This window comes from Setaria viridis, chromosome 5 (genome assembly GCF_005286985.2).
Source record: "Setaria viridis chromosome 5, Setaria_viridis_v4.0, whole genome shotgun sequence".
NCBI classification, from domain to species: domain Eukaryota; kingdom Viridiplantae; phylum Streptophyta; class Magnoliopsida; order Poales; family Poaceae; genus Setaria; species Setaria viridis.
In genome coordinates this window covers 43,131,171-43,148,632 of record NC_048267.2, presented here as the reverse complement: position 1 = coordinate 43,148,632, position 17,462 = coordinate 43,131,171, and the positions used below count along the sequence as shown (strand labels likewise).

General features: G+C 43.5%; 3 protein-coding genes across 8 annotated transcripts; 1 reads left to right on the top strand and 2 right to left on the bottom strand.

Annotated features, from left to right (window-relative positions):
• Positions 1-1,916: 1,916 nt before the first annotated feature.
• On the top strand, positions 1,917-6,340 carry LOC117858702 (PTI1-like tyrosine-protein kinase 1). Of its 4 annotated transcripts, none has more exons than XM_034741824.2 (9): positions 1,917-2,076; positions 2,715-2,838; positions 2,947-3,197; positions 3,308-3,434; positions 3,539-3,812; positions 4,728-4,860; positions 5,466-5,552; positions 5,656-5,814; positions 5,943-6,340. In XM_034741824.2, exons 2-8 carry the CDS (start codon positions 2,745-2,747, stop codon positions 5,794-5,796), a joined length of 1,107 nt encoding a protein of 368 aa, XP_034597715.1. In that variant the 5' UTR covers positions 1,917-2,076; positions 2,715-2,744; the 3' UTR covers positions 5,797-5,814; positions 5,943-6,340. The 4 variants fall into 4 exon arrangements, with proteins under 4 accessions (XP_034597715.1, XP_034597716.1, XP_034597717.1 ...); XM_034741825.2 differs by having other exon boundaries at positions 5,919-6,340; XM_034741826.2 differs by having other exon boundaries at positions 5,883-6,340.
• A 656-nt stretch (positions 6,341-6,996) lies between these two features.
• On the bottom strand, positions 6,997-12,879 carry LOC117857417 (CMP-sialic acid transporter 3). 3 transcript variants are annotated; one of them, XM_034740069.2, is made up of 16 exons: positions 12,678-12,879; positions 12,391-12,601; positions 11,647-11,763; positions 11,324-11,380; positions 10,894-10,971; positions 10,685-10,729; positions 10,323-10,382; positions 10,063-10,185; positions 9,455-9,532; positions 9,266-9,335; positions 8,627-8,734; positions 8,096-8,229; positions 7,944-8,014; positions 7,693-7,741; positions 7,558-7,621; positions 6,997-7,451 (listed from the first exon to the last, which is right to left on the bottom strand). In XM_034740069.2, the coding sequence occupies exons 2-15, from the start codon at positions 12,547-12,549 to the stop codon at positions 7,571-7,573; spliced, it is 1,200 nt and encodes a 399-aa protein (XP_034595960.1). In that variant the 5' UTR covers positions 12,550-12,601; positions 12,678-12,879; the 3' UTR covers positions 6,997-7,451; positions 7,558-7,570. The 3 variants fall into 3 exon arrangements, with proteins under 3 accessions (XP_034595960.1, XP_034595959.1, XP_034595958.1); XM_034740068.2 differs by having other exon boundaries at positions 6,997-7,448; positions 12,678-12,878; XM_034740067.2 differs by having other exon boundaries at positions 6,997-7,448; positions 7,693-7,744; positions 12,678-12,877.
• Positions 12,880-14,077: 1,198 nt separating this feature from the next.
• Positions 14,078-16,535, bottom strand: LOC117857418 (uncharacterized). The gene is made up of 2 exons (XM_034740070.2): positions 16,090-16,535; positions 14,078-14,752 (listed from the first exon to the last, which is right to left on the bottom strand). The coding sequence occupies exons 1-2, from the start codon at positions 16,487-16,489 to the stop codon at positions 14,673-14,675; spliced, it is 480 nt and encodes a 159-aa protein (XP_034595961.1). The 5' UTR covers positions 16,490-16,535; the 3' UTR covers positions 14,078-14,672.
• Positions 16,536-17,462: the final 927 nt, after the last annotated feature.

Below are 17,462 nucleotides of genomic sequence, written 5' to 3'. Positions count from 1 at the left end.
GTACAAGTTCGCTTCCTGAACCTTTAGTTCCTAAATTAGGAGCGGCGAAGTTTGCATTTTACTATAAATGCGCACCTGTAGCATTTCGTTTGTATTTGTGAATTATTATCCAAACATTGACTAATTAGGCTCAAAAGATTCGTCTCGCAAAGTACAACAAAACTGTGCAATTAGTTTTTAATTTCGTCTACATTTAGTACTCCATGCATGTACCGTAAGTTTGATGTGATGGGGAATCTTCTTTTTGTATAGTGCCAAAGTTGGGAAAAAGAGGAACTAAACAACACCCTGTTCTTCTTTCCGGGCAATGTGTGAGTAATTCGTCAGCACCGGACAATGTGTGAGTAATTCGCCATGCTGACAGTGGGATTAGTGGTTGCTTAGCTTTAGCAGTTTCCGTAGTTGCTCCAAATGCGACGCGGCTTCGCTTTCGTTCTTCCGATTGCCATTTCGGAGGTCTAGTTTTTAGCTAACGCCACAACTGGCAGAATGTGCAATCTTCACACGTAAGCTAAGAATATCTCTGTTGAACTGCATACTCTGTCACGAGGAGTGTGGTGTCTGCAGCGGTACTTCGACGGAGGGTGCCGCATGGCTGTGGCTTTATTGGTGGGGTGCAGTCTACTTCCGTCAGGTTCCCTATCGATGTAGGGCTACCCATAATTTTAGCAAGTACATGAGGGTGATTGTTGGTATAAAGACTACGGTTCTGCTACCGCGGCGAGTGGAGTGGTTACCCGTATTGACGTCCCGGGCAGCCTTTCTTTATTTTTTTTTCTGTTCTTCTCCTTCTTGTTTTTTTTTTGCCTATAGCCTCTAAGGGCCTGTTTGGTAGAGCTCCACGCAGCTTCAGATCCTCAAAAACAGCTCTGCTCTAGATTTTTTCAGCCAAACGGTTTTAGATCCAGCAACTCCACCACGGATCTGCTCCACGAAAACGGTGGATCTACCCTCAGATCCATGGATTTGGTGGAGCACCTCAGGGGGTGCTCCACGAAATCAAATTTGGTGGAGTTGGAGGAAATTACCCACCACTGCCACTCATTAGTGGAAAATGACCGGTTCATTCTATTTCTTCACAGCTTCCTCTCGTGCTGCCATGGCCGCGCCCCGCTCGCCGCAGCCCCGCCGCGCCCCGCCCGCCAGACCGCCACCCTGTACCCGCCGGAGCACCGCCCCGCCCGCCGGAGCGCCGTCTTGCTTCGCCGCCGGCCTGCGCGCCCCACCCGCTCGAGCGCCGTCCCGCCCGCCGGCGCCCCATCCCGCACCCGCCCGCCTGGCCACCGGCGGGGCCGCGCCTGCCACCACGCCGCCTGCCGGAGCGCCGTCCCGCCCGCCGGAGCCCCGCCCCACACCCGGCCGCCGGTGAGGCCGCGCCCGCCCGCCGCCCCGCTTCGCCCGTCGGAGCACCGCCCCGCACCCGGTCGCCTGGCCGCCGGCGCGGCCGCGCCCACCCGCGCGCACGAGGTCGCCTGGCCGCCGGGCGGCCAGTGCGCGCGAGGCCGCCGGCGAGGCCGTGCCCGCCAGCACCTCAACCATGCGTGCAACAGCGTCAGGAAGGAGATATTTTTTTATTCTGATGAATGGGCCCAAATTGCCAGTGAGATAAAGACAAGAATGGAGTTGTACCAAACGCTTTTTGAGATATTAGATCCACGGTGGAGCAGCTCTACGGTGGAGCTAGCTGGATCTATGGATTTGAAGCTATTTTTTCAAAGCTGGAGCTCTACCAAACATGCCCTAAGTCTGGCGATCTCTGCCGGGCCTTCAGTTAAAAAAAAACTAAGAATATGGCCCACGCGCGCGACCGTTCCACTCCGTCCGCCCGCTCCTACCAGTATCTTCGGCGCGTCCCCAAAAAACCGCGCAACAAAGTACAGCGCGATGCGCACTAGGCGAACGCGCAGAAAAATTAAGAGGACTCTTCAGAAAAAGGACAGAGGAAAAAAAAAGGAACACGCTATAAAAATGCGGCCACCGCCCTCCGCCTCGCACCTCTCTCGCGTTCGAGGCGAAGCCGACGACGAGCTCAGCAGCGCCGACGCCGCACCGCAAACGGCTCGCCCCTCCCTCGAGGTACCACCCCCAGCTCCGAACCCTTCTCCACGTCCCTCCGTCCCCCGAGCTTCTGCGGCCCTTCCGGCGGAATGTGGGCGATCGGGGGGCGGTGGAACCGCCCGATTCGGCGGTAATTGCAGTGGGGATTGCGGGCGCCGCTTCCGGGTGTGATTAGGCGAGGGTTTTTCGGGAACCGCGCTTCGGTTGGCTAGTCAGTTTACTCGTTCCGGTATCGTGACTTGGATCTCGGTGCTTCTATGCGTGCTTGGATTTTGGTTGCGGTTGAGGTGAGCGATCGTGCGGGTCGCCGGGGCTGTGTGTGATGGGGTCGTAGATGATAAGGGTCTGGTAGTGAGGTGCTGGTTGTAGAGGTTTATCTGAGATGATTTTTGGGGAATTTATCTGAAGTTATTTTGGTGGCCGGTTTTTCATATATCTAATATGGTTACGAGAATCCCCATTTGTACTGCTAAGCGTGAATTTGGAATTTTTCTTAAAGTCAAGAGAACCTGTATCGGGAAGTTGCCATGGGGGTTAACTCTGTCATGGAACAGCAGCTTTCTCTAAGTATTGCCTGTGTTAATGTGCATGATGTCAGAATGTTTGCCCTGACAGTGTGATAGTTCTCCTGATAAAAAAATATCTGTGGTCTGCAGAATAGGTGTAAACTACAGTAAAGTATAGTGATGTGGTGTCGCTGGGTTTGCTGCAATTGCCAAGTGGATGAATCCGATCAGCGTGAAAATGGGCAATTCAAGGTCACAACGAACAATGCTGACGGTACGTTTGTTTCAGTGTACTTGACTGTTCTATCTAAAATCCACTTCTCAACCGTCTACACTATGCAGAGAGTTTGATGTTATTAAGTTATCTTATCGTTTTCTTCAGGGATGACAAAGGGATTCAAAGATTCTGCTACTGGAAAAGTCGAGCCTCAGAATGCTGCTCCCCCTATCAATATTCCTGTTCTATCCTTGGATGAACTGATAGAAAAAACTGATGATTTTGGGTCAACGGCTTTGATAGGTGAAGGTTCTTACGGGAGAGTATACTATGCCGTCCTTGATAATGGAACAAAAATGGCAGTGAAGAAACTTGACTCTACTGAAAATGAACCCACCACTGAATTCTTGACCCAGGTTGGCTTTGCTTTTACTTGTTAATGATGGGGATTCTGCTTTGGTTATTTGTTTCTGCTAATGTGCTGTTGGTTACTAATTAGACAATGGCACTTACTTTCTGATGCTAGGTTTCATTGGTTTCAAGGCTGAAGCATGAAAACTTCGTAGATATGTTGGGTTACTGCACAGAGCGTAATCTTCGCATTGTAGCCTATGAATTCGCCACCATGGGTTCTCTGCATGATGTTCTACATGGTATGATTCTTCATATCCTCTATAACTTGTTCAATAACTCCTCTTATTTGAATACTGTATCCACAACAGATAATTTGCAATTTCATTTGCTGAACTAATGTCAGGAAGAAAAGGAGTTCAAGGTGCTCAACCTGGCCCAGCGCTTGATTGGATGCAGCGAGTGAAAGTTGCTGTTGATGCTGCGAAAGGACTTGAATATCTGCACGAGAAAGTTCAGCCTTCGATTGTCCACAGGGATATTAGATCTAGTAACATCCTCTTATTTGAGGACTTCAAGGCAAAGATAGCAGACTTCAATCTCTCAAATCAGGCTCCAGATATGGCTGCCCGGTTGCATTCTACTCGTGTGCTGGGAACCTTTGGATACCACGCTCCAGAGTAAAAATCCTTCGCTCAAAATAACTACTTAATTTTTGTCATGCTTTCCTGCTCTGTATTTGTACTGTTGTCTGATCAATTTTCCAATAGATAAGCAAGCTAGTTTGTTTTTATTAATCATGGACACTATGTTCTGTTGAAATAGAAGCTGTATATGAAAAAAAAACTGTGGCTTGTTATTTTTAAAGTTGAAGGTTAGTTTTGTACCTACAGATAAGCTCATTCTAGGTCATAAAGAAACATGAAAATTTTTTATCTTCTAAATATTTCAACTTCTTACTCTCTGACACATCACATTAATATTTATCCCCTTCAGCCTTAGTCCACTGGATAGAAAACCACATGCTCACCATGTTGTCAGTTTTCAACTTCTCATTTTCTTCATACTGTAGTTCTACCCTAGAAAGTTACATGAAAACTGCCTTCCTGAAGCTGATCGTGTAACTTGTCCAGTTGATCAGTTCCTCGGAAGTATGCTATAGACCTCTCACACCATGTTAGACTAGTTCATGACTGTTATTGTCAAATCAGGTGGCAGGCTGACAGCTGCTGCCCAGTTTCACATTCTTGTTCCAAGCAAACACATAAACGTTTTAAACCTCATTTGCATAGGGAGAATTGCATAGCACTCATACAAGCAGGTTAGCAAAAAAAAAAAAAATAGTCAGTCTCTGCTCAGGTAATGGGAACACATGATTATTTTTGTGCTATTTTGGCTTTTATCCTGCTACCAACCAATTACTTCCTCAACTACAAGCAACCATATAATATCCCCCACCTAGCAGTAATCAGTTTGATAATCAGTGTTGGTTTCTAGATTCTCGGTTCATGTGATGCTGCTGTCTGATCAATCTATGAATTGACTTGTTTTGCATTACATTCTTTAATGCTGTGCACATTCTAAAATTTTTGCAGGTATGCAATGACTGGTCAGCTAACCCAGAAAAGTGATGTGTATAGCTTTGGAGTGGTTCTCTTGGAGCTTTTGACAGGTAGAAAGCCTGTAGACCATACAATGCCTAGAGGGCAGCAGAGCCTGGTAACCTGGGTAATGCTCACTTGCTACCTTCTCATTTTTGATTTTGTGGTTCGATGGAATCATTTAATTAGTGGCTGCAATTGGCACCTTATTTGGTCAAATGAATTCTTGTGAAGCTGCAATAGTTTGTGGCCATGCGTATAGTAATGTGGTGTTTTTTAAAAAAAATCATTTTAGTCCAGAGGGTCCAAGCTAAACAATGTGTACAGTAATGTGGGTATTCATCAAGTAGATAATCATGTGTTCTGTCAATCCCATATCTGGAACTGTTGTCATTTTCTGGGGCAACAATAAATGGCACAATGATGAGCTTGAACTTCATGTGTCAAATATCTTAGAATTTCTCAAAACTCCCCGAAAGTATCTGCAGCACAACTGTAGTTACCCCCAAGGAGTTGATCTGCTGCATAGGGTGTGCTTCCTTGCTGTCTGAAAAAAACTACAAGGATCATCTGAGTGCACAATGATTGCCTCAAAACTTGCTAGACAATAAAATAGCACTTTGTATGATCTTATAAGTATGATCTTGATAATAACATGACACAACCCAATCCGAAATGCAAACATTATTTTTCACACCAGTTCTCTGAGAATGCCTTTCTTTGGTTCTGTAGGCTACACCGAGATTAACTGAAGACAAGGTGAAGCAGTGTGTAGATCCTCGGTTGAAGGGTGAATATCCAGCAAAAGGACTCGCTAAGGTACCCCCTTACTCTCTCTGCATGTGCTGTGCATAAGCTTGGAACAACTAATAGCCTATTCTCTTTCCGCATTTCCTCATACCACTGTTTTGTCCTAATGCAGCTCGCTGCTGTAGCAGCTTTGTGTGTGCAATACGAAGCTGAGTTCCGCCCAAATATGAGCATTGTGGTCAAGGCTTTATCTCCACTGCTCGTAAGTAAGCAGACTCAAACCCCTGCACCCCCACCTGCCGTTGACAGTTGATGCATATAATTAACCAGAGTAAGTTCTTTTCCCTTGGATATCTTATCACATATATGGGCCGGGAAGTTACATTTGATGATTTGCAGTCGTGCAGAATGCCTGTAACTTACTGATTTGGACAGTTTACTCTCTGGAATATCTGTTAGGCTGCAAATATGATAGGAACAACGGCTTGGATAATAGACAAAATGGATCGATTCACCTCTCGGATTCGGACAACTACATGGAGGACGTCTTTGGTACTGCAGTGACAACCAAGCATCTGCGGTTTTTCGGCAATGTTCATATTCATCTTTTAAGAAACATGAATTCTGAAGCAAGCCTGCACTTTTGGCTGGCTATAGGAATTGGATGCCTGTATTTGGGTCAAATATATAAACGGGAATGTGTAGATGCCTAATTTACGAGTCACTGGAATCCATTCATAATAGCTTCGGGCTGTCATTTGACGTGGTCTCGTTGACATATATATTGCTCAGTGAGCTACATGTAATGTTGACTGGAAAATTGGTGCCTTAATTGATTTCTTAAGATTCTAGCATCATTTAAGATGTTGGTGTTGCCGAAAGCATGTGGCGCCCATTTGAAAAACAATAAGTAGTGCTACTGCTAGCTATAGGCGTCAATCAACTTGTAATGAGGAAAAACCATTTCGGTTGGGATCGTGACAACCGGTATGATTTAAAGTCAAACCATATAAATAGATCTACATTTCGAAATATTAAAGTCAAACTATATACTCCCTCCGTTCCAAATTATGGCATTCCAACTTTCTTGGAGAGTCAAAGCATCTCAAGTTTGACCAAATTTATACAATAAAGTGCTAACATTCATGGTATCAAATAGGTACCATTAGTTTCTTCATTAAATATATTTTCATAGTATATCTATTCGGTACCATAAACTTTTGTAATTTTTTCTATAATTTTGGTCAAACATAAAAATGTTTGACTCTCCAAGAAAGTTGGAATGGCTTATAATTTGGAACGGAGGGAGTATATAGTAATATATACACTTTAACTAACATTCATATGCTGTCGGACAAAAGAGTCAAATACTTCTATTCTTGGTCGTGAGCAATTTGCGAGGTCGTGAGCAATTTGCGAACAGCACTACAATGACAATGGAACTTTCACACACAGTAAATGGGATCACCAGAACCGCGGCGATTGCCTTTTGCCAGTAAATCAGAATATCAGAGACGCATCCGACTATCAGAGTATCCGATAAATATCCTGTAACAGGCAAGTCGTTCCGCTGCAATTCGAAAGACATAGGCAAAGCTAGGGTGGTGTACCAAACACGCCATAACATCACCTCATGCAACTCGCACATAACAAGAAACTAACCGCTATTTACATTGGAGCCGCATAAAAAAAAATCACTCGATAGAACCACTCAACTCTCAAGAGAGGGAAAAAATGGCGAAATACGAGACTTTATTCCTCGTATAAATCTATCACATTAGTGTCACCATCACTAGGCTAAAAGTATTGCATCATCCATCCATTACTCTTTCATGAAGCTCATCATTCTGCCACGTAATATGCATGTTCTTACTCGCCCAACAACACGGCGGCAATGTGGCTTCAGAGAGGTCAAAAACCCACTAAGATACGTCAGATGCTTGATGCTCTCGTCAAGGAGACTGCCTGCTGTCAGAAATAAGGAGTTAAGAAATTTATGGAGGAAGCAAACTCGTGGGAAAGTTATAACACAACTCTATAGCAATATAAAAAAACCAGAGAAAACGAGGACAACCTCTGCTGCAAAATCATACAGGAAGAAGCGGCTGCCTCTCGTCGGATCCATGGCGGTGTTTAGCCTTCATGATGGGTAGAAAGACCATTAGCTACACGCTGAAAGAACCAGAAATTCCAGGCAGTAGATGTTTACCTCACTTGCCACTGAATCAGTCACGTTGACGTAAACGGATTCCTTTACTCTGCTGAGCATCACAAAACAAATTATACTGTTAACAAATTTGAACATCCACTAAATGACTGTGCCGAGTTTTGGACGACTACAACAGAAAACAAGAAATGTCGCCTGAATGTGGAACGGTAGATGACAGAATGGAGCTTCAAAACTGTGACAAACGGCCAACTAAGCAACTACAGTGCAATCGACAATATGATAGGACAAACCTGTGATCATGAGCTTCAGCCATTTCAATTTTGCTGCTAGGCACTTCGTCTTTAATTTGGTTAGAAAGATACTGAAATAATATTAAATAAAATGAATTTTAGTAGGAAAACTTCAACACTATTGAATCAATGCAGGGGGGAAATGAAGTTACCTGATGCATAGATATGATTACTATTGAAATTCCAAGAACAAAATTTATTGTCAGTGTGTGTCCAAATAATACAGCAGAGGCTACTCCGGTGAAGATAGTTGCAATTGTTGATGAGTACTTCTTCAAAATTGTATCTGCATTCATCATCGACTTTCTTAAACATAACTACAGTTTACTTGCAAAAAACTCGTACATAGCAGTAGCAACCAACATGCAAATACCACTGATTTAGCCTATTCATGTGCATGCACAATATTTTTATTTCCACGTGGTTTTGAATTAAGAAGAAGAATATGATCCGATTACAAACCCACACACAAGCTGAATTGCCATAACCACGTGCTCCACAAACAGGTTAATCTGACCAACCCACTAATAAACATGCAACCTTTCAACTCCTAAAATGCATGCTATATTTTATGGGTACATGCATGCATTATAACAAGTTTTCAGAGATACGTGTATGATATTTGGTACCATTTTAATAGCATATTGAACAAGAACTAAGTTTTTTCTTTGCTGGTAACATACCTGCATACTTGAAGAAAAATGATGACAGTATGCCCTGTGCAGCATTGTTGCAGATAAGAAACATTGTGGCCTTTGAATGTCCTTCCAGAATGTTAAAGCTACTGGGCCCTGAAAAATGTACACAATGTCTGATTTTCTTACAGCACCATATTGAGTTGCATGCACCAACCAGTTCAACCCAAAAGTGTAAGTATTTAATCATGCAAGAAAATACTTGGGCAACAGTTTCGACAGAATTCTGATATTGAGTCAAGGGTCACCAGTCTTCTAAAAAAACACAAGGGTTTCTGAGAAAATAAGGCCAATGGCGGTGTCCCAGAAAAATAAGGCCATGGAAGTGAAGATAAACAAAATGGGTTAAACCAGCCGAAGCTTTTAGATATCTGAGAGTTGGATATGTAACGTTCTAGACACTATATTTACTTCTAATACATCAGATCAAGCTGTAAGGATAATATATAAATAATGAACACCACAAACTTACAAGGGCAAACCAAAATAGTCTACAACATCGAAAAACTACTAGTATTCAAAGAGTTGACAGCTCTTCTCAGCACAACAGAATAGTTTAAAACCACCTTACATTACAGTATGCAAAAACATGTTGCTCTCAAGCAGACATGCATTCTCAATAATTACCTTGGATGATGGCAGTGATTACAAGCCCAAGAAAATTGAATATTGCACCATAACCATACAGAAATAAGTTCTGAAAACATGAGAAAAAAATCACAATCAAAAGGTAGCTTCACACAGATCATAAAAGCATTAGCAAGATAGCTTAGAATAGAATGTCAGAGCAAGATAACCATATAAATGGACACAAACCTGAAGGTAAATACTGGTATCAAACTGGCTTTTAAGAGCCTTTTCATTGTAAACTGAAGCCAGCGCAGGAACTGTTACCTGATTGTGAATAAAGTTAGTATGAAATGTCATATATCGCCTTTATTTCTGCTCTTTACAATTTTCAATGTCAACTAAATGAGCAAAAAGACACATATTGTTTCTATGTGAAGCATATAAACTAGCAAATTAGTCAAAGAGTGCTTAGAGGCTAGAGCCTATTGTTTCGCCCCAAAGGACTAGTTCTGAATCATTTAGTCGCACATGCTTAAGTTTTGGAGAGAAAAGAACCTCGATCATTATATGACCAAATAGACAACAAAGAGGTGGAATGGTTGCAGAATTTATTATTGCTACAGCTAATGTTCAGTGCAGATGGTTCGAGAAAAAACGTTCAGTGCAGATGCAACACTGCACTGCAGTCAACTGACTGTCAGAATACCATGCTAATGCTGTATATGCAAGAAAAGGGCTCAGCAGAGAAATCTGAGTGTATAGAAATTAAACTGGTATTCCCAACTTCATGGAAGATGAGTTTTACACTGCTTCAACATGTACATCATCCCAGCTACGAGAAAATCAGAACTTACAAAAAAGAATGTATAGAGGTAGGCTCCAGCAGCAACAGGAAGACCTAGTGCGCTAGAACCTTCAGGCAATGATTTCAGCTGATTAACAGATATTCCAATTAACAAAAGGGCAAGGGCCTCCCACTGTCAATATACAAAAGCTTGATGTCAGCTACACAGTTTCTTGAAATCACTGAAATATATTGCACTCAGAGACTAGGCTTTGGATAACCTTTTTAAGTAGTCAATAATAGACACACGAAAATAGAGAGGAAACTAGCCTGGATTGTGGAAAATCGCCTCTTCATTATTATCTTTAGAAGCACAGCGATTACCAGAACCTGCACATGTCAGTATTCCATATAGCATGAGTACATGATCAGTGCCGTGTGCGGCCAAACTTCAAACAGATGTTGAACACCAAGGAGAAGCATATATCAAGGCAGTGGCTAATAGATTTTTTAAAAAACAGACTGACCAAAGGGAGTTTGCATGCTCAAGTGTATATGTGAGCACATGCAAGCATGGGCGACTTGGACCATGCCCGAACATATGCACATATTTGCAGGCATTCAAGTGTACATATTATTACTAATAATCCTGATTTTTGAAGAAAAGGCTAACATTAACCATAGTATCATACCTTGAGATTACTCAGCATCTTGACGCTTGCAGGATTAAAATATAACTGCATAAATCATAGGACTAATAGTTAGAAAAGATGTACCAGATCCAAGTTAGGCTAATACAACTGTAGGAACTTAGAATCCACTATATTGGCTCCTACAGACAGATAAAGAAGGGGAAAACCAGAGAACACCAAGTTCTGAATCCTGGTGTGCGATGCTTTACCTGCATTATGAACTTCAAATAGTTGTTGATAGCATAGAGAAAAGCAGGAACTGCAAGAAGAACATTGTTGCGAGCAGCCTGGCCAGTGAAGAAGGATGGTTAGCGTTGCAGACAAGATCACTAACTTCGTATATAATATTCTATAGCAAATGAAGGGAGACCTATGTGCTGCAGGAAGTAGTAAAATTAATTCACAGTACAGTTTCTGTAGAAGTTTGCATGAGCTTTCTAGTAAGATGTATCAAAATGACAGCATATGGCCAGGTAGTCAGGAACAGGATCCTATTATCTTCAGAACTAGCATGCACTTCCAGTTCCAGCACGTGGGTTTACCAAGATAAAAATCAATTCTCAAAATTAAAGGCAGGGAACGAGTTGACCACAGCCAAATATAAGCATGACATAGTTTCAGACTTACAGGTCATATTACCTGCATAAACGTTGACACTGTGAGAAGTGGCTTGTCCCCCATCTTTAGACGTCGAGCCTGCAAAGGACAAAACCAACTCATTAAGGACACCAAAGTTATCAGTGAAAGTAGAAGTCTACAACACCCAGCACTGAAACGAAACGTGAGAAATTTAAACATAACGTTGATGTGCTAGTTTAGTAGCATACTCAACTGCATGAACAAAAGACATCTTACCACACAAAAAAATACCATTGTTATCACTACAGTCGCATCCAACTAAACACATGGATATGAAAATGAATCATGGAGAGCAAAGTGCTAAAATGGAATGATTGGCATACCTGGATGAATAGCATGATGATGGCAAAGATAATTTTTGTAATCTCCGTCAAGAAATTTACGCTGATTGGGCTAAATTTGAATTTCCCATCCACTTTTGACATGTACACTAGTATAGGCTACAGAAAAATGAGGTAAAACTGTGTTAAGCAACTAAAAAAATTTACAACGTAGCAAACAAACAACAAATGAAAGAACATGCTTAGTATGCGTATGCCATATGATTTTGCAACAAATAATAAGGCAGAAGTAATACATCTCAATAATCCAACATATAGCACTTGCAATTTAAGATTGGGGCTGGAATGAATTCACCATTAATGATTCATATCATGTACTGATCACGATAATTAAATGCTCTCCTACCAGTTGGCACTTGGCGAATGCTATTAAGATAGCTGCTAACAGCAGTGCGAGGGGGGGGGGGGGGGCACCTGACCTTACAAACTAAATTAAGAAAAGAAAAGGAAGAAAAAAAACAGGTCTCTAACCTCAACACCATCTGCAGCATCCAGTCTAGTACAAACGTTAGTTCCAGAACAATCATAGGTCCTGAAGCTCTAGTACAGCTAACTAAATTCACCAGGCTACAAACATTTGTGACATTATGTTTTCGCTTTGCCACTCAATTCGCCTCCTCGTACTGTAATCACACTCAGCTACAGTTCAACAATCCCTATGCAACACTTGGCGATTCGACAGACACTGAGCGCACCGACCAAATGTAGAAGGGAGGCAGCCTTCACCTGGAGGCCAGCAAGGACGCAGTCGCCGGAGACGAGGAGCACGTTGAGCGCGCGCTGCCGCGACGACACGGTGCTCCGGTGGCTGTCGTACGCCTTGGACACCGCCGGCGGCACCGGCACCTTCGCGTGGCACACGCTGCATTCCACCTCCCCGTTCATCTCCGCCACCACCACCGCCACAGGCTCGCCGAAACACTGCGGTTCCAATCAGCTGCGCCAAAACGGCAGGAAAATCAGGGAAGATCGGCAAAAAATCGCGGGAAAATCAGGAGCGAACCGGGACGAACCAGGGGAATGTTGAAACTGGGAACCCTAGCCTCTGGCGCGCGCACCCACCATGTGAGCTCGTGGGGACCGAAGCGATCGCGATTCGAAGCTCCTCGAAGGCGCGGTGGGCGAGGCCGCGACGGGGAGGAGGGCAATGCCGCAATGGGGAGCGGAGGAGGGGAGCGGAAAATGTAGAAATAATTAAATTATTCCGATGGAATATGCCACGAGAACAAAAGAGGGAAGGACTTTTATGTAAGATCCCAGTTTCCACAAAAGCCCTTAACTTTTACAAACTTTCACAGATACCATTGCATCTTGTAGCCTCAAAGTTTTAATTTTTTAGCCAAAATATGTGTTAGAAATATGGAACATCACAGGAATGAAGTAGGCACACGAGCGAACGAATAAAAGGAGGAGAGAAATGTTTTATTTTCATGGTTCAACAAAAACACCTACATTTGTGTGAACCAATTTTTCTTAAGAAAAAACACATGATTGGACAATACATTTCTAAATATGGTAGCAACTACAATTGTGTATCCATGCTACATGTTAGAATTGCCCTTGTTAGGGAAAAATTTAGGTGCTATTAATTATCAACGCTGAGTAAACCATGCAAGCATCTACTATCATGCAATTTTTTAGGATGAACTACTTGTGTAAGAAGGAAAAAAAACCAGCATATCAATTGAATTGTAGTAATTGAACTGCCCTGTGTTGATTTCTTTTTCAAGGATTTATGAATTGATTTATAGTAATTAGTAAAAAGCAGGACTCTTGTGCTCACTACATCCTCAAACAAACAGAAAAGTCAGGGACCAAACTGAAACTTACCAAGGCCGTTTCTGCTTGGGCACCGGCCACCATCGTCACCGCGGAGGAGATCGCTTACTTTGCTGAGGATTGAGACGACAAAGTGGAGACCAACCCGACAACGGCTGGAAACTCCAAAATTACCCCCGACCCTTCAGCCATATTTGCACACAACCCCTCCAGGTGTTCGAGGAGAGGAGGGGTGTTCCCGGTATTTGACATGGCACTGGTGTGAGCGTACCGAACTGGGTTAGGGGTGGAATCAGTTATAATTGCAGGTACAAGGGCTGGACGGGCGCGATGGAGTCAAGGCTCCACATGGAAGCTTCGGAATCATTGGGAGCCGTGCGCCCGGCACGTGTGCTGCGTGTGCGGACCGGCACCGACAGTTTTTTTTTATGTAATCCGTAACGCAAAAAAAAATCATGGGATAGAACAGTCGGTCTACGGCGCAATTAGAAACTGCTATGTGAATCAAATACGATTTACTTATGTTATCTGTGTGTAACCAGCACTAGATCACGTTCATTTTCAGTTTGACACCACTAAAGCCTATCCGCCATGTAGTGTCAAACTGATTGTACAGATCATCCTAGATAACATATAGTTTCAGAGAGTTTCAATCAGTTTGCAGCCAGGCTGAACATACAGATCATTTTACATGACTGAGCCTTGCAAATCAGCCAAACACTTTGCTGCACTCTTGTAAATTTTGTAGAACAGAATAATCTACATACCTGTTCATGAAGTGACCACATCCATGTAGCACAGAACAAAGCATTATTGGAACTAATCAACCCTTGGATTAGTACCCAAAAACATTATTACAGGTGAACAACAATTAGAGCACCTAGTGATCATTACACGGAAAAGGCAAAAAGAACCAGCAGGTCCTGCATTTGCAAACGCTGCATTATGCAAACCACCCTGAGGAATGATAAGCTTCTGATTCTTTCGTAGAAGCTCGGACCATGAATCGCATCGAGTCTCGTCGCTGTAATTCCAAGGTCATGATTCCTCCCCTCCAAAGTTTTTGCAGAAGCAGAGATCACTCATGCTGCTTCGATGCCACGAAGCAGAAGCAGCTCCTGAGGAGTATCATATCCCAAACCCATACAGGCAGATTCCTCAACTTCCAGCCAACCTTCAGTTCATCCTGTCATAGCATACTCTACCAGAAAACAGCTAGCCAGCCTCCATTAGCTGCAGAGCTTGACAGTGCATGCTACTGCTTGAGCCCAATACTTCAACCTCGCCTTCACTTCCTCTGGATCATCGCCTGTCAGAGCCAATACTAATCAGCAAAGAACGACAGCTCTTTCATAGAAGAAATCAGTCACAAACAGAACATAATCTCAGGACTCAAGAAGCAATATACAGGTCTCGTGAAGGACATAGGCTCACTGTTTTTTCTTGTTTTTCCTTTTAAAAAAGTGAGCCCTTTTTCGCGACTTACAAAAATGGACCTTTGGTAAAGGTAGAATAATGCTTCTTCAAATTTACGTTACTTCTTTTGAGGAGGAAACGTGTGCTGGAAAGGAGATAGCATAATTCAGTGGAGCCTAGTCTTGCTTTGCTTTGTCGTGAAGATTGTCTTGGAGAAGACAGTTAGCACTTGTAAGAAAAGTGACATCAATGACAAAAATGCATGCTCAGTCTCGTTGCTTCTGTATTGTGGTGTAACCCATAATGAAACTATCGTTTTCCTGCTCCACTATGAATGGAAATGATGAAATTTTTCTTTCCTTTCACTTGGTATCAAATTTAGATGTCACCAAAACCATGGAATGGACGACAACAAAAAAGTAGGTAGAATCTTGGAGAGTCTATCATCCCTATCCTTTTTTATGAAATGAGTAGAATAAAATGTTTTTCTTCTCCATGACAAAGCTCCTACGGAGTAAATGCTACAGTCATCAAGGCAAAATGTAAAAGAACCCATAAAAAATAAAAAAGGATAAATCAAGATCGCAGTATCCTACTAAAACCAAAAAATCGAGGCCTGACGAAGGCAGTTCTTAAAAGAGATTTTATTCCAACCTCCAACACATCTGCAGTTCTTAACTAACAAATTATTAAGAGGTATTCAGCACTCTACCTAGAATTTAAAAAATGACGCATCAATTGAACCGTGCAAATTGTTATAACAGCTAGAAGAGCATTTAATTCATTAGAAAAGATGTTGATAGACCCAGGACCATTGAAATTAGATAGCCAGCCAATTTAGCAATCGACAAGGTGCTTAATATTTGTTCCAAGAATCTGGATGATCCCTACAAAGAGAGATGCTGGACTGCTCTTCATGACTGTCAATTTTATTTTCCTGACGCCCATACTTGCACCCTGAGTTGGGGTGCATGATTTTTTGAAACAAATTACTATTAATTCAACATGAATACCTGATTTATTGACACAGTGTATTTTCATGCACAATGAAGTATGCTTTGTCAGGAGCATCTCAATTGGACCGGTCGTTTCAATTATAATATTGTCAAAATTGACCACTAATCCTCCGGGAAAAAAAATCACAAAACAACTGTTTCGTTCATTCACAACATCGCTAGAGTAATTTTTTTTTCACGAAATCAAAACCTGGGGAGAAAAAAAATGATTTACCAGGTCCAGAGATCCTCCAATTCGGGAGAGGCGTCGCCGAAGTCTCCTGCTCCTGGCCCGGCTCCCTCTGCTCGTCGAGGAACCTCCGGGTCATGGAATAGCAGAGCTCGAGCGCGGGCAGCGTCCCGCAGAGCTCGGGGATCTCGCTGTACGCGAAGCCGAATCCGAGGTCGAGGCAGCCCTTGAGCTCCTCCAGGTCGTCCTCCGTGAGGCTCCTCGTCCTGACCACCCCGTCGCCGCCGGTGCCCGAGGACGCCTCGACCGTCACGAAGCTGCTGTTCCGGCGCGGCTGCCGCGCCAGCCTGCTGGCGCTTGCGATGGGGGTCGCAGGGTCGCCGGCGGTGGAGGCCGGGAGCTGCGGCTGCGAGGAGAAGTAGGCGGTGGAGGAGACGGCTTCCATTTCTGTGCTCCGTTAGGCTCGGCTGATGGCGCCGCAGGTACTCTCCGGGCGGGTTCGGCGTCTGGCCTATTTATAAACAGGAACGAGTATTTCTTGGTTAAAAAATGTTATTTTTTTGTGGGCCATCTTTACAGTTTATTATTTTTACTATATTCATGATTGTTTTAGTTGGAGCTAATTTAGTTGTTGCGAAAAAAAATAAAACCCGTTTTAGTTGGAGCTACTGCGTGAGTTCATTTTGTTAATAATAAAAATGCTTATATATTATTTTTCGTGAATACGTAGGAGAACTACGTATCTTTCAATTACGATAAAAGTTTCGTACAACACGGGTTTCCCGGGCGCACGCAAGCCGGGGACGTTAATTTAAATCGGAGCATTTGGACGTTCCCTTTCACGACGAAACTTCATTCCTGCAGTACGATTCGACTCGGCTGCCGACCTTTTTACTTCGTCGCAGCACGTATCACTGTATCAGCGTCGGTATCGTGAATCCGTAGGCAGATGATGTTAGCTTTTGGATAAGACGATGGACCTGAAAAACCTGATTCATGCAGTAAACCGAAGATGCAGATTGACATGACCTGGACTGAATGCGGCAGCTCGCCTCCTTGTCAGCCATCACCACTCGATCCCCTGTCCGGAGCTGGAAGAAAAGCACCGTTCCTCCCCCGTGGCCTCATCAGCCACCAGTAGTAACAAACGCAGAGTTTTTGCTCTTTTTTTTTATTCGTTGATGAGCTGACCAGGGCTTTGCCACTCGATTAACAATGTTCAAGTTCAACGAGAGAATGCAATGCCTTGCAGAGAAAGGGATTTTGCTACTCCACTTGTGCGTGTGTGTGTGTGTGTGTGTGTACGTACGGTGCGTGTCGCTGTCGTGCATGAACACAGATGCGCGCGTTCGTGGAGGACACGGCGGGCACCGGCGGTGGGGGCGGGCGCCGACGTGGCCGGATAAGCGCGGCGACGG

What these genes read in the sequence shown, in the direction of transcription:
- LOC117858702 (XM_034741824.2), top strand. Translation starts at nt 2,745, where the DNA reads ATGTGGTGTCGCTGGGTTTGCTGCAATTGCCAAGTGGATGAATCCGAT. An exon ending in CACAACGAACAATGCTGACG is followed by an intron (nt 2,839 to 2,946) that starts GTACGTTTGTTT and finishes CGTTTTCTTCAG; the next exon opens with GGATGACAAAGGGATTCAAA. An exon ending in CCACTGAATTCTTGACCCAG is followed by an intron (nt 3,198 to 3,307) that starts GTTGGCTTTGCT and finishes TTCTGATGCTAG; the next exon opens with GTTTCATTGGTTTCAAGGCT.
- LOC117857417 (XM_034740067.2), bottom strand. Translation starts at nt 12,549, where the DNA reads ATGAACGGGGAGGTGGAATGCAGCGTGTGCCACGCGAAGGTGCCGGTG. An exon ending in GGCGATTTTCCACAATCCAG is followed by an intron (nt 10,186 to 10,322) that starts GCTAGTTTCCTC and finishes GTATATTGACAG; the next exon opens with TGGGAGGCCCTTGCCCTTTT. An exon ending in CTGATTCAGTGGCAAGTGAG is followed by an intron (nt 7,622 to 7,692) that starts GTAAACATCTAC and finishes CCCATCATGAAG; the next exon opens with GCTAAACACCGCCATGGATC.
- LOC117857418 (XM_034740070.2), bottom strand. Translation starts at nt 16,489, where the DNA reads ATGGAAGCCGTCTCCTCCACCGCCTACTTCTCCTCGCAGCCGCAGCTC. An exon ending in TTGGAGGATCTCTGGACCTG is followed by an intron (nt 14,753 to 16,089) that starts GTAAATCATTTT and finishes TGGCTCTGACAG; the next exon opens with GCGATGATCCAGAGGAAGTG.